Here is a 24,091-nt window from a genome sequence, read left to right on the forward strand (position 1 = left end):
GTTTTGAATGCTTTTATCGTTAAACCGTTGCAGCCTGTTCCAACTCGAGGCATTGTTGAGCAGGCTGAACAAAATGGCGAATTAAGACCCGACCGATGATTGGAGAGGTGTCTGGGGAAGTGCCTGATAAATGATATAATTTAATAAGACTGTTAATTATCTTCAAAAGGGGTGTTTTAATTAACCCAAATGCCCAATTTTCACTCACGCACTCCCTTGGAGTTCCCTTAGTATGCATACAGAGTTTCAGGTTGCTATGTTTCATGGTTTTGGAGTTATGGAGGACACACACACACACACACACACACACACACACACACACACACACACACACACACACACACACACACACACACACACACACACACACACACACACACACACACACACACACACACACAGCGTTTTATTTGTATAGATGTACCTAATGTTTTTTTTGTTTTTTTTTTCACATTTATTTCACTTGATCAATGCACTTAACGGTACTCAAACTTACCGAGAACTTGACAAAATCCATGAACTTTCGTCTTCAAAATGGCCGCCAAAAGACCTTGTGGTGCGGGTGGTACAGCAATGACACCAATTAGGTACGCAGAGAAGTAAACAAGCTCAAATGAGCTAAGATCCTCGTCCTCTTAATGATGACGTCATAAAAACGAATATGACGTCATAGTGATGAATCAGGTTTACGATAAATTAATTATCTGTGCTAATGCCCGGCTTGATTCCCGCAAACAAAATTCAAACAGCTTGCCTGGTTTTGGAGATAATGATGTAGGCGATTTCCATTAGCGGCGATATTATGACGCCAACTTTTTTTCTAGGAAGAAATTCCAAAATCTGAGATGGTTACTGCCCGCGCGTTGGCTTTCTGCATATACATGGCAAGTTTCACGAAGATCTGATGAAAACTCTCGGTTTTGTAACAAAAAATAGGAATGATGTCATAGTGATGTATCATATGTGCGGTAATTCATCTCTGCTTCTGCCCTGTTCGATTCCCGCAAACAGAATTCAAAAAGCTTGCCAAGTTTCGGAGATAATTTTTTTTATGCGATTTCCATTAGCGGAGATATTTTGACGTCATAACTTTTTTTTTTCTCGGAGGAATTTTCAAAATTGGAGATGGTTACTGCCTGCGCAGGGTATTTTTACATATATACGCCAAGTATCAGGAAGTTTCGATGAAAACTGTAGGCTGTGAAACAAAAAAGTCCACAAGAAGAAGATGGAGAACAACAACGTGAGTAAGACTTGGAGATCCTCCACGAGGATCTAAAAATGACCCCTGTTCCTGATTTACAATGGTAACGACATCAGGCACCAAATTGGTGCATGACGTTCATCAGGTATAAATAGTAAAATATTCCTTATGGATGAGTATTCCATCAATAAATCCATTGATTCAAGGGAAAATGAACATATGTCATCAGTCCGAGGTGACAGAACTGCAAAGCAACATAACATTTTCCCAACTTTAAAGTATGACTTGGATGTTTGCTGGGATGTCGGAGTGGACATTTCAGACATAAATGTTATTTTTCAATGATCTCAGTTATCCCACTGTGGACTCAAATTTGTCCCAACCATGATTAACCACCACAAACTTTCCCATGCTCCCTGCAAGTACAACCACCAGTTTTCAACTCATCTTGTCAAGTGGTTCAGGAGTGCATGAACGACATGCATGCATGCATGCATACATACATACATAGTAGTGTCCATACCGATTAACACTGACACTGCACTGAACTGGCTTTCTTACTCAGACTGCATTCGACTAATGGCGAGTTTGCGTGCGCAAGAACCTTCGCTCTGCTAAAACCAACGGGTTTATTTCCAAAACAAACCAGGGAAAGATTGACCTGACGAAATTAATATGACGGCGGGTTGGGAGGGAAGGAAGGAATGCAATTGATAAATAATATACAGTGAGGGTAAATAAATTGTAGGCACCTCACTCCAGACTCGATAACAGACAGGGAAAGGGAACAAGAATTGGTGGCTTATTTTGAGATTGTGGGGGGAGAGGGCGGTGGTGCTGAAGCAGTCACGGACAAGCAGAACGAACAGGTGATGGGGTAGTGAGAATCATGGAGGCAACAGGGCAGAGGCAGGCAGGCAGGACGATAGCCTTCATGAGCTCCTTTCCTTCGAGTTGGCTCTTCTCAATCTCTTGATCCTTCTTCCTCAGACCAGCTGAGTCAGAATAATTCCTCAGCTTAAGCTCTCTTCCAACTCACGATCATTCTCAGTCGGTTTTCCTCGATTTATTTTTACAGGCTCTCCTCAGTCGATGAACCCGCACTGGCTCCTCACTCTTTACAACAGTCCACCCCTCGAGGCGTCCATAGCTCCGCCACCCCCCCCACCCCCAGTTACATTACCTGCCAGAGCCCCATGCCACCCGATTACACCTGGTGGGACATTCAAAAGGGGTTAGACGTACAGTTTCCTTAACTTTAATCCCCAATTAATTAATTATCGCATACTATCCCCTGTATGGTGCACTTTCAAACAAGAATCCTTTAGCTAACATTTCCCTACTTAATCACATTGAGATGGGCTAACTACTCGTACATGGGCCGTGCTGCTCCAAGGTAATATCTACCCCCCCCCCCCCCACACACACGCACACAAATGTAACAATTCATACATACAGTGCCTTGCAAAAGTGTTCACCCCCTATGAATAATGTCACATTTAGATCCATCCATTGGGACCATACTCTATGCAGAGTGTTGGTGCTGCCGAAGCAGTCTCCTTGGCTATTGGACACAATTCTGGATGGGTCGCCACTCCGACACAGTATACCAGCAAGCTGGCACTCATTTTGCCGACCTTGGAAGGATGACAGGCAGAGTCAACCCCACCTGGTATTACTTCAACAGCTGAGCAGGATTTGAACTCGGGATCTGAGGATCCCCAGGCCACTACCCCAACCATTAAGCCAACACCAAGCATACATTTAGATGAATTATGTAGAAACAATTTTTCCAAATGAACTTTTTTTTTTTTTGTTCCAAACTGAAGAGAACAAACTAAACACCGTTATAGTTGAAGGAGGTTACTTGTGAATACCTGCAAAAAACATGTACAAATCAAAATTCACTGGTTGCAAAAGTATTCAGCCCCTTAGGTCAGTATTTGGTGGAAGCACCTTTTGCAGCAATGACTGCTACGAGTCTTTTTTGGTTGCTCTCTACTAGCTTTGCACGGTGACATGGTGAAATCTTTGCCCATTCTTCACGTGAAAATTGCTCTCGTTCTGCCAAGTTTGGTGGGAATCGTCGAAGGACTGCAATCTTCAAGTCTCAGCATAAATGTTCAATTGGGTTCAAGTCAGGACTTTGACTGGGCCACTCAAGAACATTTATTTTCTTCTTATTCAGCCACTCTCGTGTGGGCTTAGTTTTGTGCTTCAGATCATTGTCCTGCTGAAATGTGAATCTCCCACATTGTTTCAGATTCATGTCTGACTAAAGGGGCTGTCACACCTTTACGTTTTAGCCAGCGTATGGCAAGGTATCAAAATGTATGTAAAACGCTGGCGTACGCTGAACAATTGATGTTTTTTAAGTTTTGAGCGTATAATAATGTGTTGGACGTATGCATAACGTATTAGTAATGTACACAGAACGTTTCAATCACATATAGATAACTTATACCAACGAATGCTGAGCGTGTTGTCGGCGTTCACAACCTATGCCCAACGATAGTCTAACTTATGCATAGCGCGGCAGCGTATTGCCGACGATCACGTGGCGTAGGCTATTCATAGGCTGCGGCTTGACGATTCAAATCATAACCACACTAGACATACAAGTGTGAAGCCGCTGTCACACCCTGACGTTTTAGCCAGCGTATGCCGACGTATGAAAAATTTGCCGAACCAAGCTGGCACACGTCGAATACGTTATGGGTAAGTTTTGTATACGTTAAGAGCATGCTGGCATACGTCGTAGTACACCGAGTACGTCGACAAATTTTTAGCATGTTGAAAATTTCTCGACATACTCTGCGTATGACACACGTTCCGCATACGCTGGCCATAAGTTGTAGGCACGTTACGCGATCGTTGACACACATCGACACGCGTTACTTGTAAGTTATTCATAAGTCGAAACGTGTCGAGGTAATGGTTAGCATCAGTGTTGCAGACTCCCAGGTTTTTTATTTTTTATTTTTTTTTCTTCGGTATGACGGTGATGTTGACACTTCGATTTATAGTGCGGTTATGATTTAAATCGTTGAGCGGCAGCCTATTAATTATATTATTATAACCGCACTAGAAATCGAAGTGTCAACATCACCGTCACACCGAAGAAAAAAAAAACCCCCAAAAAAACCAGGGAGTCTGGAACGCTGGCGCTAAACATTACCTTGATGTGTTTCTACTTATGAGTAACTTACAAGTAACGTGTGTCAACAATCGCGTAACGTGCCTACAACACGTTACTCATAGGTTAGAAATAAGTTTCCGATACGCTAAACATTATCTCGACGTGTTTCGACTTATGAGTAACTTACAAGTAACGTGTGTCGACGATCGCGTAACGTGCCTACAACTTGTGGCCAGCATTATGCAGAACGTGTGAGTCGTACGCTGGCATACGTCGAAAAATTTCAAGCATGGAAAATTTGGCTAACAGCTCGGCATACTACGACGTATGCCAGCGTACTACGACATATGCCAGCGTGCTCTTAACGTATACAAACTTACCCATAACGTATTTGACGTGTGCCTGCGTTTTAGCCAAATTTTTCATACGTCAGGCATACGCTGGCAAAATCGTCAAGGTGTGACAGGGTCTTCAAGCAGATTTTCATCAAGGATTCTCCCGTACTTTGCACCATCCATTGTCCCTTCTATCCTGACAAGTTTGCCACTCCCTGCTGATGAAAAAGCAGCCCCATAACATGATGCTGCCACCACCATGCTTGACAGTCAGAATGGTGTTGACTGGGTGATGTGCAGTGTTAGGCTTGCAGCAGACCCACCTAAACCTAAAAAGTTTAATTTTTGTCTCGTCTGTCCACAAAACCTTGCTCCACATGCCTGCAGTATCCTTAAGATATTTTTTTCGGAAACTCCATAACTCCATACGATCTTTTAGATGCCTCTTTTTCACTCGTGGCTCCTTTTTTGCCACCTGTCCATAGAGGCCAGCTTTGTGAAGAGAACGGGATATTGTTGATTGATCAACACTGATCCCCATCCTGGACGTAGAGCCTTGCAGATCTTTCAAAGTCATTGTTGGATTTACAGTGACATACTAAACCAGTTTTCTGCTTGCCAAGCTGCTGAGTTTGGATGTGTGACTTGATCTGGGTCAAGTCTGGGTGGTATGATGCATTCTTCACTTCTTAATGATTTATTTCTCCGTATTGTAAGGGATAATGAGTGACTTTGAAATCTTATTATAACCCTCTCCTGAACGGCGCTTCTCCACCACTTTGTCTGATTTCTTTGGAAAGCTCCTTGGTCTTCATGTTTGCCTTGTTGGTTGACCAAGTGAGTTGCACCTTAAAGCTCTGTAGGTAAGTGGTGGAGCTTAATTTTTTAGGTTAAACCACTGATTGCATACAGGTGAAACATGTTGCACTTGTTTTGTAACCTTTCAAACAAATAATTATCTCCTGAAGTGATTTCGGGTTAATTGGGCAAAGGGTTTGTATACTTGCAGTACGTAACTGAGAATCATCTGAGTTTCTCTGTTAATCTAACTTGTTCACATTTTTTCTGCATTTTTTTTAGCTTTATCACTTTGGAGTAGTTTGTGAAGACTATAAGTTTGATTGGAAAGCATCATGGAATAAGCTCAGGTGGCATAAAAAATGTGAAAACTTTGGAGTGGGGGGGGGGGGTGAATACTTTTGCAGGCCACTGTATATACATATTGTTGTGAATTCGCGCCCCGCCGGCGTGCGAACAACCGCGTTTAACCAATAGCGGCCGCTTCGCCCACCGAACGTGCAATTCAGTCGTGACCCTCTCGGAACAACGCCGGGAGCTAGTCACGGGTGGGGGTTTAACCTCACCACAACTCAGTCCGCATTCTACCCGCGCGAAATAGGGTCTGATCGCCGAATGGTCGATTTACCTAAGTACCCGTGCAGGTAGCGTACCAAGGAGTTGTACCACGCCGCAGGTTGACTCCGGACACGAACCGTTTAAGCGGCTCGTTCCGTACTGCAGGGATAACCGAGCGGAGTTATCGTCGACCTCGATGGTTCAGATTATTTATCGGGAACTTACACCCACTATTAATCCCTTACGTGATGCAAGATGGAGATTCAAACAACGGAAAGGACGCAGCGAAACGGGGAACAATTGGACAAGCACATTTATTCATGGAAGGCACGTATATTACAGTAAAACAAAGGAACAAAAGCAATACACATATACGTTTATGCAAAGAAAAACACAAGCAAAGAACCAACGCAGATCTACAACCGAATAAGGCAATTCACACGGCAACACTTAAAACAGTTCTACTTCTCAAGACTGGCACCACCCACAGACATTTACACAAAACCCCAAAAGAAAAGGAAGTCGCGACTTCCCTGAGCGCGTCGTCCAGCCCTTGGCGACCGCAACTCCGAGTCCCTCCGGCGTGGTCCACTGGGCTCGTGCCACGCGCCTGCACGTGGTGTCCACCCGACAGCTCGGACGGGGTTCTGGGGGAATGCGCCGGGTTTTCGCCACAATCTTGGTATGGGGGGGGGGGAAATGGCAGGCGCTCCGTCCCACTAGTGGGGTCTCGGGACTGCGCCGACTCCGAACGACCCTCCGATCAGGAACAATCACCAGCGACCAGGTTCGACGACCCGTGGCAATTCGACGACCTGCGCCAATTCGACGACCTTCACCAGACCATGACCAGACCCGAACGAACGAACAGAACCTCAACCTCTTCCTCTGAACGAACGAACCATAAGCAGGGACTCTCCAAAAACTCTCGACAATTCTCATTCAGGGACAACCGACCAGCGACTCCTCTTGACAACTCTCAACAATTCTCCTCAGGGACAACCGACCCGACTACTCTCCAACCACTCTCGACAATTCTCATTCAGGGACAACCGACCAGCGACTCCTCTTGACAACTCTCAACAATTCTCCTCAGGGACAACCGACCCGACTACTCTCCAACCACTCTCGACAATTCTCATTCAGGGACAACTGAACCGACGACTCTCCAACCACTCTCGACAATTCTCATTCAGGGACAACCGAACCGACGACCAGGGACTCTCTTCGCCCACCCTTTTGTAGGGTGGGGCTCCGCCCCACGCCCCGCCCCGTTCTTGGCTCCTCCTTCCTTCGAGACGCTTCCAGAAATGCCTCGAAGGGGGGCGTTACTCTCCCCCGGCCGCGTCACACCGCGCATCCGCCAATCGGGAGAGGATGCGCCACCCCCTCCCCCTTTCTCACTTAGGACGACAAGGGAAGGAAGATTCGGGCGGGAGATATTTGCGTGGGCGTTTTGGGCGGGAGATCTTGGCGGGAGATTTTTGGGCGGGAGATGCCCCTTCACACACTTGTTGCTGCTGCCACTCCGCTCCTTTCATCTGTCCCGTGGAGATCATGACAGCACGGTGCTCGTTGAATGGCGAGTGGTGAAGATGGTGGTAGCGTTGTTGTGGAAGGTGGTGTGAATGGCGTGATTGTTGGCGTCGTGTAGTGAATGGCGTGATCGTTGAGATGCTGGTTGTGGCGATGTTCGTTGTTGTTCTTGCACCAAAATAACGACAGCAAAAGAAAAACGGAGAACTGAAGAATCGCAGCCCGAATGGATCACACATATTCCCTCTATACAACGGGTTTGGGCTAACTACACATGGACTTATCGATATATCTCACCTGAGGACCCTTTATGGTGTATTGCGAATTTCCACAGCCGTAACACTATATACATATTGTTGGAGAAAGCAATGAACCTTTGTGTCATTGCAGACCACATTCCCTGCTGCTTGTTAAATTGTTATGCATTTTTTAAAGGTCTATTTATCTGTCTCTCAAACATATTATGAAATGTTGAAGAAGGGGGATTAACTCTGACCTCTTCTTTTGACCAATGAAGAAATATATGAAGCAGCTGCTTGAGGGCATGGTCTTCTGTCACTCGAGGCGTGTCCTTCACCGTGACCTGAAACCCCAGAACCTGCTCGTCGATACCAAGGGCACGTTGAAGATTGCTGATTTTGGTCTTGCGCGGGCTTTGGGGATTCCTGTGAGGGTATACACGCATGAGGTGTGTCTTGCTGCCAATATTATCTCAAGAAGTTTTATTTTAAATGATGTGGTTAACGTATTTTGAGGTTTGTGAAGATTTCTTTATTTACATCTCGGCCACATTTGTACTTTTCCAGGTTGTCACTTTGTGGTACAGAGCTCCTGAGGTGCTGCTTGGTGCAGCACGGTATTCTACACCCATTGATGTTTGGAGCATTGGCACCATCTTTGCTGAGATAGCCCAACGCCGCCCACTTTTCCATGGAGACTCTGAGATTGACCAACTTTTCCGCATTTTCCAGTAAGTTCAGAAGGAGTTTTGTGTAAATCATTGGGATGACAGGAGAAAAATGGAATTAAATTTTTATTGCATAATTCGTCCTCGCTGTAGTTTTGCAGTCTCTGACCGCTCTTTCTTGCTTGGCCTTTGTGGTCTCATTTATACTTGCTAAATTATCCTGTTTCACCTTTGTTGGTAAAATAAATTAACCTTTACGTGTCTTTTTTTTTTTTTTTTTGCTTTTTTTTTCGTTGTTGGTAAAAGCAACTTTTATATTTTGGCACTTTTTTTCTTCTTCATTGTCTAAGAGTGACTGAAGCTTAAAAGGGGAGCAGATTTTATTGTATTGAAGGATAAGGATTTTGTACATAAGTTGGTCTTTTAGATCACGGAGCATTGTTTACCTCCACCATCGAAGATGGACGGAGGTTACTGTTTTCACCCCTGTCTTTGTTTGTTTGTGAACAGTATTACGGAAAAACTCCTGGACGGATTTCGACAAAACTTGGTGGGGGGATTAGGTATGGTCCAAGGATCATGCCATTAGATTTTGGACTTGGTCCAAAGTCCAATATGGCCGCTATAGCGGGCATTTTGAAAAAAAAATTGTTTTTGCATTTCTACATGTTTTAAGTGATTTCCAACCAAAAATAAATAAATTTGTTAGAGAAAAAAAAATTGCAACTTTTTTTTTTTTGCATTTCTACATGTTTTAAGTGATTTCCAACCCCCCAAAAAATGTTAGAGAAAAAAACCCCAGAAATTTTGCAACTTTTTAAAAAAAAAAAATTTCGATTTTTATTTATTTTATTTTTTTGGGCATTTCGACATGCGCGTCAATCTAGTTTAGTTTATTAAATCGTGGTTCAGTAGAGTCTGATCCGTTTTGACCTACAATGAATAGGTCCAAAGATGGGTGGGGGTGGACCTTTATATATGGACCTTTATATATTTATAATATAAAGGGTGGACCTTTATATATTTATAAAGTAGTGATGTTGATCTCCGAAACTGTAACACCATGAGGTTCACTTAAGTGACCCAGCAGTATTGGTGGCGGAGGTTTTGCACTCCACCGAGTGTTCCCCCTCGAGTTAAGACTTTTAACGATTAATTGATTCCTTTTATTCAAAAATTGCAGGCCAATGTCTTGGTACTCTGGCTAGATTCCTAATTTGTGGCTGAATGCGTGACTTTTGAAATTATGTAATCCAGATTGCTTAGCGACATACGCAGAAACCCCAAGTAACGAGGTCCATTGGGGCGGCCTGGACATAAATCGTTTGTGCCAGATCAGGATTGTTGCATGAAACGGCTCATTAAGCTTTTATAGAAGCCAGAAATTCTTGTAAATGTCCCTGCGAGAAACAATATTTGGAGAACTTTCTGATCACCTCGTTCAAAAAGTTGATATTTGCAGCCCCAACAACAAAAACTCACGATGATATGGGCTGTGTGAAAGACCCGAAGGTTTGTAGACTGGCCCATTCTAATGGGAAGGATGGGGCTTGTCGATGCACATAGTAAGTTTGAAAATGATGATCTTAACCATTTAATCATGTTTGGGAGGAGGGAGTGGGAATTGTGGGTTGAGTGCCGTTATAAGTAAATATTATTTGTTTGGTTCTGGGACTACAACATAAATTGTACTCTGTTTTAATTTTTTTTTGTGTGTGTTTGTTATATCCACTGCCACTGCAAGCTTGTACTTCCAGGAAATGGTATGAGCCCAACTCTTCTCATCCATGGATATTTCCATGAGTCAGTTTTGCATTTAGGAACATACCAATTGTGGTTAACCATTTTGAAATTGCCACTCTTTTGTCGAAATGCTGAAAATTGTGTTTTTAAAAGACTATTTGAATTGCACATTTCGCACTAGCAACGACAGGTTAGAAGTGCCTGGTGAGCTGAAACGAGTCATTGAATACACAAACTGTGCATACTCAAAAGGCCTCATTTAGTGTCGGTACATCATTCCGAAAGTCACTTATTGAGAGCTGCTCTTTTCAGGGTTTTCTCAGCCATTAAATGATGCTTAATAAGGGTGAAAAATTTTCATCTGGCTGACAATTCGTCTGACACTGAAACTACCAATCAAAAATGTGCTTGAAGACCATGAGCATAATTTCATTGTGGTTGTCAACAACAGAGCAGAGGTTTCTATAACTACGATGAAACACTAAGATGGTACAATATTCACGCAAATTTTATAAGCCGATTCTCTTGAATCGAGCCTGCATAGAATCATTCAAAACTAATGCGTTTGTGATGCCTAACTGCCACAACCAATTTTTTTTCCCCATTATTAAAGGGGATCCCAAACACTCAGACCACTTCAAAGCAAATCTATCCCTTGATACCCTACAACATAGATATGATGCGTCTTTTTCCAATTTCCGATTTATAAAGTAGTTAATTTTGTGATTAAAAGTTGAAATAGTCTTCAAGCTGTCAAGTCGACCGACACATTTGTATTGTTTCTGGGTTACATCGCGGTACGATTTAATTCAAACGGCGACTAATTTTCAATTTTCCACAAATATGCCGACTCGATGCATCCTTGGTGGTTGCATTATTACAAACCGAGATGGTGTCGTGCTGCACCAACGGCCGAAAGATCCGAGAGTTGCTGGATGAGGTTTCTCCGAAATACCTACGTGTGGAACGGACCTACAAAATATTCGGTTTTGTGATTGGAACGTTTTACAGAGCACTGTTTTGAACCAACAGAGAGGCGAGATATTGTGGTTAGCTGCCACAATTGAGAGGGATGCCATCCCCATGATGAAGCGGAAGAAATGGGCGTGGCTCAAAACTGTAACACCATCTCCACTGAGCTACCAGCACATGAACACGGGCGATTTGATTGGTGCATTGAACACCTGTGTTGGCCTGCCTGCGACCGATCTCACTTTGTGAGATGTACTCCACTCCCCTCTCCACTACCCCATTCAACAATCACCCCCACAATTCCCACCACTATCCCACACCCCCACAAGCCCCCATCCACCATCATCCTCACAATACCCATCACCATCCCACACTCCCCTCCAATACCCCCCCCCCCACAAGACCCCATCAACCATCATCCTCACAATACTCTCCACCATCCCCCCATGTTTCCTCCCACAATCCCCCATCAACCATCACCCTAACAATACCCACCATCATCCCACCACGTTTCCTCCCACAATCCCCCATCAACCATCACCCTAACAATACCCACCATCATCCCACACCCCCCTCCACAAGCCCCATCAACCATCACCCCCCCAATACACACCCCCTCTACCAGCACCACCCCCTCCACTGTGGTGGGACGTCAACGTGGTGCGACCACAGACACATATGGCGTTCCAGTATAATATGAAATGGGATGATCGTGTAACATACACGACACCTGGTCAGCTTGCAACGGTGGGACAAAAGATTTGTTGCTCATTTTGTCAGCAGTGTCGACTGTCGGGTGATGACGGGTATTTCTGCTGGAGTAATATTGTTACGAATCTGGAAGCTTACTGCACACAACAGCCAGGTCCTATAGATCAGTTATATCGGTAAGTATGTGTTTCTCGTTAGGGTCCCGTCCCCTGTGTCTCATGGGTGATTAAATGTCCGTGCGCTGCGGAGTTATTTTGATAGTCAGGGTTTTCCTTTACATCTTCGCTTTCACAACACCACCACCTTCACCTTCGCTCCATCCTGATGCCATAATGCCCGCAGTGGGCGGAGTTCAACGAAGGACTTGGCATCTCTCTCGACCAATCAGAGAGATGCTCGCGAGTTTGCCGTCGGTCGGCCAATTCGAGTCAACGCAGGACAATATTACTCCTCTTCCTGTTTGAGGGGCGGTACGCTGTGATGCCCACCACGGCTCCCCGGTCAAATCAGCGGACTTGCCGCCCCTTTTGGCCAATCAAAGGGGGCAACGAGCGCATTTGCACGCCAAAACCGTCCAGTGAGGGAGAGCGGGTCAGAGGAGGAGGCTCCTCCCCTCTGGAGAAGGAGTGAATCATTGTTCGGGACGATCCGACTGGAAGCAGTTGCAGTTGGTTTTTGTTGGCCGGATCGTCTGGGATCGCCTCGCCTTGCCTGCTGGCGCTCGTTGCCTTGTCCGCCCTCACGCTGGTTGGCGTCTGTCCTTCATCCTCCGTCCCTGGTGCTTGGCGTGGCATCGTGGTTGCGAGTTCAAGTCTCGCCGATCCAGAGCGTCGAAGACCACACGAGGTGGACAGGTTCAAGATAGCTCTGGTCTCTAGCTCACCCTTTTCCTCGAGCTGGAAGCCTTCAATAAAGACCCGACGGGGTCCATTTCTGGGTATCTGTGTGTGCGTGTGTCTCCGTGGGCCCCGTCTATAAGTAGAACTGTCAAGTGCTTTTTGTTGTACATCATTTGCCTTGCTTAGTCATGATAACTCTGCTCTGTGTTCCCCTCCTGATTATTCTTCCCCTCGTTCCCCCGATTATTGTAAATAAATTCCCCTCTTCTTGAATGTCCCAGCTCGTCCTTGTCCTTTCTATCATTGGTTTGCCGTGCTGCGAACGGGAATTAGGAGGCTTCATTGTTGCCATAATCGTACAATCGGCCCGGCAGGAATCTGGTACTCACCGCTCGCGGTACGACTCTGATCCGGCTCTGTAACGGCCCGGATCGCGCAGATCCTGCCGAGGGTGAATTTCCCCGGTAGTTTGGACAATGTGGGTATTTAGGTATATTGAAATTGGCAATTGACCCTATCCCATGTGGTCGACCTATTGGCGATCTTCGGTCCGATAAGGGACCCGTGACCTTTCAGATTTATCTGAAAGGTACGACCTAAATTCCGGGTGTTCGGTGGAGTTGACACTACTGCTCCACCTAGCGGTCGTGCTCGCCACCGAGACTCGGCCCCACAATAATATAACTGATTTATCAATTAATACAAAATCTCTTGTAAACCGTGAATTGAATGGAAAAACAAAACTACCAATCTGTTGTGAACATGTGATCAGCGTTTTAATCTTCACTAACACTTCCATTGTTGCCGCCTTCGTCAGAATCGCTTGCAGAAGGTTCACAACGATACGGTTCCACAATTCCACCAAAAGCGTTTCCATCACCAATTTTGTCTTCAACCATTTCTTCAAAATCCCACTGATCACTTTCAACATTTTGAGAACCTTAAGAGTTGCTAATGATGGTGGAATCAGTATCAGAATCCGAGCTCAAAATGCACTGTTTCTCTATGTAAAGCCGTCATTTGGATCAAGGTGGGCTGGCTCCAGGTGTGATGGCATTGGTGAAAATCGACACTCTCGGGCACTGTTCTTCATTGCGTGGCCTGGGAGCCACTGGTGGTCCCTGGTGGCCTAAATTGTGGCTCCTGACGTACGGCTGATAATACACAAATGTGAAAACGCTCCATCCTAATCCGCAATAAATGCGATCAAATTGACCCAATGGTTTAAAATAAGTGTTCCAAAGCGAACCATAAAAGTAACGTAACTGCATCAGTAAATGGCAGTATACAAACAATTATGCTTGTAGCCCAGTAAACCCCAATGAAGAAGAGTATGTGGGGGCACGGCCAAAAAGCAGCCATTACGGAGTCCTGCAGGCGGTCTTGCAGCTCTCGCACTGATCAGCAAAAGTGGTCCCCCTCTAAAATATAGTAAAGATCACTGCTCGAGCTTTTTTTTTTAATATATATATATACATATACACTTTGTGATTGGCAAAAAAAAATATTTTTCCCTTCTAATTAGACCATGATTAATGATTTTCAATGGTTTTCAGAAAAAAAAAATTACATTTGGGGGTCTTTAAAGGTTTTAAGATTGTTACTTTGATTTGCACCAAAGTTAATTTCTCAAAAGTGATGGAATTTTTTTTTTCATTCCATCTGGTACAAGTTGTAATCATTCATCATTTTCAAAATGATGCTCATGCAAAAAGTAATTGCAACATTTGATCACACAAATGAAGATGCTTTTAACTCGAACTACGTTGTCGATGGCACACCATCGCATATCCCCGCGCGCACTGCTTTGTCCCATTAACGCGAGGTGAAATTTTATTTTGCAAAATGGATTGAGTATTCTTTTCTATTTGATGTGCTTTATGACCAAAGACTTACTATGTTTACGAAATCAGAAGTCATTGCAAGCATGTCAACATTTCACGAAACATTAATTTAACACTGTCCAGCAATATAGAACTGCGCATCAATTTAATCATAGGAATGAACTGTGTATAATATTATTTATAATTATTCATAATCAATTAGATAAATACAGTAAACCCTGTGACTGTTTGTCACTCATGGGGGCCACATAAGTAAGTTCTTTATAAAATAATTTACCATGTGCAATGGTAAATACACTTAAATTAAAAAAAATCAGCCCCCATGACCCCACCCCCTCTGGCCCGGCCCCTAGGAGTCATATCAAAAATCTGACAGTGTTGTGCACTTTGCCATTCATATATCTACTATGTCCCAAAGTTTCAAGTTCCTATCTCAAACGGTGTAGGAGGAGCTATTTTGACCCCCTATCCGCTAAGCACCCCCTACCCCCCAAGCACCCTCTGATCATCATGTGTTTAAAAAAAATATGTTGTTAAATGTATAACTCATGAATATGTTTGATTTTAAAAGCTGTAAGACAATTTTTATTTTTTTTTTTAAATCGACCCCCATGACCCCAACCCCTCTGGCCCGGCTCCTAGGGGTCATATCAAAAATCCGAAAGTGTTGTGCACTTCCCCATACATATATCTACTATGTCCCAAAGTTTCAAGTTCCTATTTCAAACGGTGTAGGAGGAGTTACAGGGTAAGACAGATGGACGGCGGAGACGATCACAATATTCCCACTTTTCTTCGAAAGCGCGGGAATAATAACCAATCGCTAAATTGTGAGCAAATTTGCTATTCGTGTTCGCAGGATTCTTGGAACTCCGACTAGTGCTGTGTGGCCGGGTGTGGAGGCTCTGCCTGATTTCAAGACTTCCTTCCCAAAGTGGAAAGGCAAAGGCTTGGCAGAAGCGGTTTCCTCCCTTGACAGCAAGGGTCTTGATTTGCTTACGGTAAGGCAAAGCTGGGATTGTTGAAGTTTGTGGGATGGGGGTAGCTCAGGGGGAGATGGGGGTTTTGTTGAAAAACTGCCGAAATTATTTGGAGCATAGTTTTTTTTGTGGTTTGGCAACCTCCATGGGTGAAGCAATCTATTTATTACATAGGCCCTATGCAAATATGGTCCAGTTTTGAATCCCCCTTTCCACTAGATACCCCAGAGAAGATGCATTCCTCTCCCTTCCACCCCACCCACCTTTCTCCTAACCTCTTCCTTTTTCCCTCCATTTTCTCCCATATCCTTTATTAATTTTTTCCATATCCACTCTGTTTCTTTCCTCACCCTGTGTTAATTAATTTATGCATTGGTTACTTGCTCGTAAACATGGCTTTGTTCACGTTCCTTGTGGTGAGGAAAAAAATTGAGTTGGTTGTTGCCGATTGGGAATACTGTATAATTGGTGTGCAAAATATCTGGGCAGCCTCAGAACATGGATGATTTGATTGTGGAGCAATGCCTTCTTGTCAAACCTTCCATTTTACCACTCAGCCCAATTGGGCTAAGGGGTATTGTCATCATAGGCGTTGTCGGGCGGGCGTCTGTCAACTTTTGGTTTCCGTCAATTTCGAGGAGAACGCTTTGTCCGATTTGATCCATTTTTGCAGGGTATGTTGGGGTTGAGTAGAGGAAGGTTCCTTTCGAAAATGGGCGCGCTGCAATTTTTACCCCTCAGCCCGAATTGGGCTAAGGGGTATTGTCGTCACAGGCGTTGCTCGGGCGTCTGTCAACTTTTGGTTTCCGTCAATTGAGGAGAACGCCTTGTCCGATTAAATCCATTTTTGCATTGTGTGTTGCGGCTGGGTCGAGGAAGGTTCCTTTCGATATTCAACGCAATCCGATATCCAATATGGCGGCTAGAGCAGCCATCTTGAATTTGGTTTCCGGACAATAACTTGAACGGCTTCACACGTTGATTTTATTCTGGCGAGGTATAATGGGGTTGAGTAGAGGAAGGTTCCTTTCCAAAATGGGCGTGCTGTGATTTTCACTGTGGCCGCCACGGCAGCCATCTTGAAATTGGTTTCCGTCAATTTGAGGAGAACGCCTTGTCCGATTAAATCCATTTTTGCTGGGTGTGTTGGGGTTGAGTAGAGGAAGGTTCCTTTCGAAAATGGGCGTGCTGCTATTTTCAATATGGCCACCATCTTGAAATTGGTTTGCGTCAAGGGACTGAGGGGTTACGCCCGCTTTGCGGTGCTATTTTTAAAAAAATTTGGTTCATGGGCGCCATCAGTGACCACTATTTTCTGTGTGTCTGTGTGTCTGTCTGTCTGTCTGTTTGTGACTCTCCAGAGCATAGCTCCATTACATTTGATGCGATCTTGATTAAACTTGGACACAATCTAGATATCATGGTCTAGTTGTGTCTTTTTGTATGAGGGGTGTCCCACGCCTCTTGTGGGTGGAGCCACGCCCACTTTAACTTTTTATTTATTTTAATTTTTTCTCAATTTCATTTCCTAGAAGCTGTGCGTAATGTCCATAAGTACAACATAAAAAAAAATCCGATTTGTTTTGGTCAATTTTGACGGAAGAGATGGGTTTTTTACGGTAGGGCTTCCTCAAAAGCTTCCACCAACTCAATTGTACCTATCGTGGCATCCATATATTAATACTGAAGGACCAATTTTGTGCTCCTCCTAGCGGTCGCGTCACGTTTTTCTCGGTACTGTGACCTGGACTGAAAGAAACTTTGTACCTGTAAGAGTGCATCGCACATAGTGGCAATAGTCAAACTTCAACTCTGAAGCAGAATAAACACTTTTCGTTGAGACGAAGGCGAGGAGTGAAGAGGCGGGGGCGGGGAATCAAGAGACTGGGAGTGAAGAGGCAGGGGCGGGGCCGGGGAAATTAATTTTTTGGGTGGGGGTAAGCAAATTGAAGGCGGGGGGGGGGAATGGGGCAGGGGCGGGGCATGAGTAGGCGGGGGTAAGCACGCCCTGTCCAGTCCATGTCCCTCGAGTGTGGGTGAGCTGGTGAGGGTGGTTGAATGAACGGAATCCGTCTGTGGCGGGGTTTCGGCTAGTTGTTGAATAATGCCCATGAACCATCGTCACCTCCCGGCTTGTATTTTACTTATTTATTTTAAATACCTCCACCATGTAAAGTGGGTGGAGGTTGTGTTTTTACTTCTTTATCTCTGTCTGTCTGTGAACAGGATATCTCAAAAAGTAGAGGGATTTGGCCGCAATTTGGTGGCGGGGTGTGACAGGGATGAAATGATTAGATTTTGGTGAAGATCCAGATACAAGAATTTTAAAGTGATTCTTCACCTTTGAGAGGCCAAAATCGATATACACTAAACCCTCAAATATTGTGGGGGTTACGTTCCTGGAAAATGCTGCAATTGTGAAAAGCGAGGGTCAATGGGAATGGGGGGTGGGGGGGGGAGGGTTAGGTTTCTGGGCTTCAAGAAAAATATGGAGGAAGTTTGGGTGGCAGCCAAACATTACAATTGGGTGGCATTACAATTTAAATAAACATGTAAAATAAATATAAAACGTGTTAAAGTTGAAATAAACAGGTAAATAAAATAAATTTTGTGTAAAATAAAAGAAAACAAGACTTTTACCTTTTTAATTTATTCTAAAATAGCGAGGTGGGTGAAGGTAAGAAACATTGCATACTACTCGTACTGTACTCTTCCGGAAATAGAAAACACAAGATTTAGCTCGGAACAATGATGCTGTGAGACATGGAACTTGTGGGCAGCCGTGATTGAACTGGAGCCTTCGGCTACCTCATTGAAATGTTGTTAAATGCTCAATGATTTCTCCCATATGACCGGTCCACTCAAACGTGCCTTTTTTTATCTTTATTTTTTTTAATTTATTTTTCTGTTTGGTCCTCGATCCAAACATTAAGGGGTTTTTGTCCATCCTTTCAATATGAGGATCATGAGACAGGAATGACACTTTTTTTCGCTTTACTTGGCTTTGGCAGTAACACTTGAATAAATATTTGACTCGCTTTCATGTTTACCGCACAGTCGATTAATCGGTCTTGTAATGGCAGCCCACAGATGCCGCATTTTCACCTCCTCACAATCTAACAACTCTATCTTTTTACTCAACATCACAACCTTTCTCTGCCTTTTTGCACAACTAACCCCTTGTCCATTGCTTTACATTTGGGCTTATTAGAAACGGTGCACGAAAAACACCAAAAGGCTCATAATGGGAGGTAATCGTGCACGTCGACACAAACAATGACTCATCTCAGCTTAAAAACTGCAATTGGCTGAAACGCGTCATAATGGAACCCACGATGTTTGGGGGTTTACTATACAGCATTATATTTCAAAAAGTTGTGGACAAGTTATGACAAAACTAGGTGGATGAGTGGGTTAGGTACATGAACAAGTGCATTAGCTTTTGGTTCAGATCCGACCTATCAGTGGGATACACAATGTAAACTGTTCAACTTGGCGGAGGTATGTGCTCTACCGAGAGCCCGTTCTAGTTTTTCCATTTTCTTCTTTGGATTTGTAAGCAGTTCAGGTTAATGTATCTACCGTAACGCTGTTAATAAAAAATGACTGTACTTGCTCATTTGGGAAAGTTTTTGGTACATTTGGGCCTAACTTAATGTTGTACAGTAGTTGCAGTCTCCAAAATGTGACTTTAAGCAAATTGCATTTTCCCCTAGGAATCAATCTATAACTGGAATTTGGTTCTCTTGAACATTTTCTCTTCAGGAAAAAATAAAAATTAAAAGTTGAAATGCTCTACGAGACGACATTCCCTACAACTTGCAAAAGTATTGCTAAACTTCAGGTTCGTGTTCCGATTTATGTTAAGCAGTGTTCAAAATGTAACATTAAATTGACATAAAGTAGCTCCTCAATTCGAGACTGACATCGAAATAGACAGACAAATTGAACCATTCGCTTCGTGCGTGGGGTAGTAACACTTACCAGTGATGGTTGTGGAGGTTGTTTGTAGAGCTGGGTTGCGGTGCGGTTAATGGGACAGCCCAATTGCTCTCCCGACATCAACCGCTCGTTCTCCGGCATCAAAATGCTTGAAAACCTCAAATTTCATTTCTATACGAATTGTTTCTCTTGTTTTCTTACGACCAGACTCGCTACGATAACTTATTGAACGTTTTTGACCCCTCTTTATAAAGATGTGAATCGTGCTTCCAACAACATTGAAACGGCGTGATACAACCGTTCAGTGTCTCTCCTTGACAAAGTAGTTCACCGCTTCCCCCTGGAAAACTACGTAATAGCAAGCATTGCGCTGTTAAAAACATATCTATATATATTCCCGATTGTATCTGCGACGTTGTAATGAAATTACGTTAACCGAAGTAATATTAAGTGAGGAATTATTTAATATATTGTATCTGAAGTCACAATGGTGCATTGTGCACTTGGCAAATTAAAAATTTGAATTTCAAATGTCATTCGAAAGGATAGTGTATGTTGCCTTGTCTGAAAATGGGCACGTGTTGTATTTTACTGAGTGCAAAAATTAATGGGTATCGTTACAAAATGGATGCTTCCATGAAGGTGTTCACATGTGGTGTGTGGAGCAGGCGGACACATAAAGAGATCCGTCCAAATGTAGTGACGCCTTCAGTCAGGCAGGATTGGGAGGCAGTAGTCTCCTTCTCCCAATCTAATGGTGAGCAGGAGGTGATTTCCATCCTCATCCCCACCTCTTCTACCCATACCTAATGGTTATCAAAAGGTGATTGGCACCCCCGGCTACTGTACGAGACCTCGCTGATCGCATCAAAATTGTTGCCACAGTGACTCGGAGAAAGTGTCATGAATTGATACGAACCAGTCAGAGTACGGTACTTGTGTCATTTTCAGGACCTTAAGGATGCCTCTCCCACAGAGAATGTATGTAGAGTTGACCGCACTTCTAGAGAAAGACAAAGGGAATGGTGAGCGGAAGAGTGCAGGTGATTGTGTGGGTTGGGAATGACTGCAGAAGATTAAGACCTTTCTGATCTTGCAGATACTTTAAACTTCAAAATCAATGTTGAGTGAGGAGAGGATGAGGGGGTTGCTGATGAAGCATCCTATCCCCTACCGTGAGCAAATGAGGTTCTTATGACCCCGAATAAGAGGAAAATAATCATACTAAAAGCTCTCTCAGGAAGAGGTCATAAAGTTATTTTTTTTTTTTTTTTTTTTCTTTTAAACAATACCTTGAGGAAAATGTGTGTTAAAAAAAATAAAATAAAAAAAGGATTATTCCCCAAATCTACGTACTTTTCTCCAGCTGCCAAAAGGTACGATTTAATGCTGCTTCAGCTGGAAAAGAACGAAGAGAAGAGAAATAAAGAAATTTAATACTACAACGAAGTAGATTTAAAGGTTTTAAATAAATAAATATTTTTTTTAATGGTGGCATGCAGGTGCATGAACCCCCGAGTCCAAGTTCATGTTGAACCAGTGCTTGCTACAGGAGACGCATGCTCACCAGTTTTGTGAGACCGAGTGACATTGATGATTTAAAGGTTTTTTTTAATTTATATTTTTTAAATTCTTTATTTTGTTTTCTTCTTCCCCTCGTGTTTTTGGAGATTCCAGGGCTGGTCTGGTGGTAGTTCTGCATCCTAGGTTCCGGGCTTTATAAGTTCCTGTAATAGAGGTTTGTAAAGAACTTTGGATGTCTTCCTCATCTGTTGTATATCTGTATTTTTTAATGCGAGGGGAAACCTATATTGTGCCTTTATCGGTTGTGGAGGACTATCATGTGCTTTTCTCTTTCTATGCCATATTTATTTTGGTAAATTGAAGGGTTTTTATCTTGCCAAAACGAAGTTTTTGCAAGATATGTTAGTCAGCTTGTATGTTTTTTGTTTTTTTTGTTTGTTTGTTTGTCTGTAATCACGTATAAAAAATTCTGCAGAGCACAGTTATCATCGGAAATTTTTGTAACTTCGCATATCAGAGGCCTATAGAGGTCCCTTTCAGCGCACAAAATTTTGAAGGTCAAGGTCAAAGGTCAAGGTCACTTTGGCGCAAATCAGGGGAGTCGACGAAACCCTTATTTTTTGAGTAAATTTGATCGGATCGTCTTCAAACTTCATGGGACTATAGTTCATGGTCTGGCGCTCAGATGATTAATTTTTGGTGGCGATTGGCCTCGACCTTCATATGTTTTTTTTTTTTTTTTTTTTTGGTCTGTAATCACGTATAAATCACTCTGCAGAGCACAGTTATCATTGGAAATTTTTGTAACTTCGCATATCAGAGGCCTATAGAGGTCCCTTTCAGCACATAAAATTTTGAAGGTCAAGGTCACTTTGTCGCAAATCAGGGGAGTCGACGAAACCCTTATTTTTTGAGTAATTTTGATCGGATCGTCTTCAAACTTCATGGGAATATAGTTCATGGTCTGGCGCTCAGCTGATTAATTTTTGGTGGTGATTGGCCTTGACCTTCATGGTTAGCACCTCAGGTCAAACATATTTGACCCCAACGTCAAATTTTCAAGTTTTAGGAACCATATCGTGTAGTACCTCAAATTGAACACCTCGATGAGTGCTTTCTAGATATGTCAAGCTTGAGACATTATGATGTCATTTGGTGACGTTATGAGGTAAACACATTTTTCATGGTTACTCTGTAGAACGATTCTCATTGGAATCTCTCCTCGGCAGATATTCCTCAAGGAGTCGCTCCTGGTGGATAGCAGCTCTGTTCACCTCAGTGTGTCCTTAAAGAAGTCACACGTGGTCACCTTTTGGCAAGATACGGGTCACCCTGCGGGTGACATTGGTTTATTTTTTTGTTTGTTTGTTTTTTTCGGTGTTCATTTATGGACTTTCATGCCTTACTGAGAAACTGAGAAAGAAACTTACTTACAAAAAATGTGTGCGATTATAGATTCTGCACGAGTTATTGCCCATTCTGCTCTTTATAAAACCAGAATAGACAAATTCGTGAGTCGAAGAAATGAAATTGGAGCATTCTTCCTATTTATACTAGAATCAGCAGTGTAATGTTCTATATCACGATAGGTTCTGACATCAAATCCTTCCTCTTCTGCAATACCTTGATTTCTGATCATCAATTTGGATTCAGACGAGGTCACCCAACCCTGGACTTGCTGCTTCTGCTTACCCAACAATGGATTGAGGTCCTAAATGCCAAACATGAGATCAGAGCCATCTCCTCAGACACATAGCGAGCTTTCGATAGTTTGGCATCCCGCACTGCTCACCAAACTCTCTTCTTGTGGTATCCAAGGCAATCTCCATTCATGGCTCGTGGACTTCCTCTCCTGTCAGTCAATGCCTGGTTCTTGATGGAATTCTCTCATCTCCTCTTCCTGTCCAAGATGGAGTTCCCGAAGGCAGTGTTCTAGGCCCTGTGCTTTTTAACCCTCAGCCCCAATTGGGCTGAAAAAGGGGTATTGTCGTCACAGGCGTTGTCCAGCGGGCGTCTGTCAACTTTTGGTTTCCGTCAATTTCGAGGAGAACGCCTTGTCCGATTAAATCAATTTTTGCAGGGTATGTTGGGGTTGAATAGAGGAAGGTTCCTTTCGAAAATGAGCACGCTGCGATTTTCAATGTGGCCTCCATGGCAGCCATCTTAAAATTGGTTTCCGTCGATTTCGAGGAGAACGCCTTGTCCGATTAAATCCATTATTGCAGTGTGCGTGTGTTGGAGTTGAGTAGAAGAAGGTTCCTTTCGAAAATGGGCGCGCTGCGATTTTCACTAGCCGCCACGGTAGCCATCTTGAAGTCTGATTGATTTGCGATATGACGTCCAACGTGCTCTGACTGCATCATCGTGATGTCACTGTTTTCTTTTACAATGCATGGGCTGAGGGGTTACGCCCGCTTTGCGGAGCTATTTTTCTAATTGTCATCAATGATTTCTCCGACTCCAGAAAATCCTTTATCTCTTTGCTGATGACTCCACCCTCTGCCATACCATCTCTCATCCCTCTGATCGGCAAGCAGCAGCCTCTTCACTCTCCGCAGATCTGGGTAAAATCACAAGCTGGTCAAACACCTGGAATATGTCTTTCAATCCTGACAAATCTCACACCCTCACCATGTCTCTCCGAAAGGACCGTTTGAAACCCACCCCTCTCCCCCACCCCCAACTACTTTCACAACAATCATCTTGAAGAAGTCCTTTCATTCAAGCTTTTCGGCCTCACTATCTGCCATGATCTTTCCTGGAAAGGCCACATCTCCAAGCTGTCCTCCAAAGTCAGTCACTGACTGGTTATCTATCTTATGTTGTACAGAGTCCTTCCTCAGCACATCTGAGCTTCAAACCATTGACAAAGCTTTCATCGCAGTCTGATGGAGCACTGCTCTCCCCCCCCATTCTGGGGTGGTGCTCCTGCTTTACACCCAGCTCAACTTCATGTTGTGGAAACCAGGGCTTTTAGGATCATTGGTATCTCCCGCGATGAAGCTGAGTCTTTGGGTTTCTCACTCTCACTGGAGGCAGGTCTGTGGTCTTTCTGTCTT

General features: G+C 43.7%; 1 protein-coding gene across 3 annotated transcripts in view; it reads left to right on the forward strand.

Annotated features, from left to right (window-relative positions):
- Nucleotides 1-24,091, forward strand: part of LOC147031861 (cyclin-dependent kinase 1-like) — a 45,761-nt gene that overhangs the window by 18,375 nt on the left and 3,295 nt on the right. For all 3 annotated transcript variants that reach the window (XM_085853321.1, XM_085853330.1, XM_085853313.1), the window contains exons 5-7: nucleotides 8,088-8,258; nucleotides 8,377-8,540; nucleotides 15,446-15,587. In XM_085853321.1, the coding sequence (XP_085709447.1) occupies nucleotides 8,088-8,258; nucleotides 8,377-8,540; nucleotides 15,446-15,587 (477 nt within the window). The remainder of the gene's footprint in view (nucleotides 1-8,087; nucleotides 8,259-8,376; nucleotides 8,541-15,445; nucleotides 15,588-24,091) is intronic.

The sequence above is a fragment of the Eptatretus burgeri genome, chromosome 2, assembly GCF_056783735.1.
Source record: "Eptatretus burgeri isolate ZD-2024b chromosome 2, Ebu_testis_v1, whole genome shotgun sequence".
Classification (NCBI taxonomy): domain Eukaryota; kingdom Metazoa; phylum Chordata; class Myxini; order Myxiniformes; family Myxinidae; genus Eptatretus; species Eptatretus burgeri.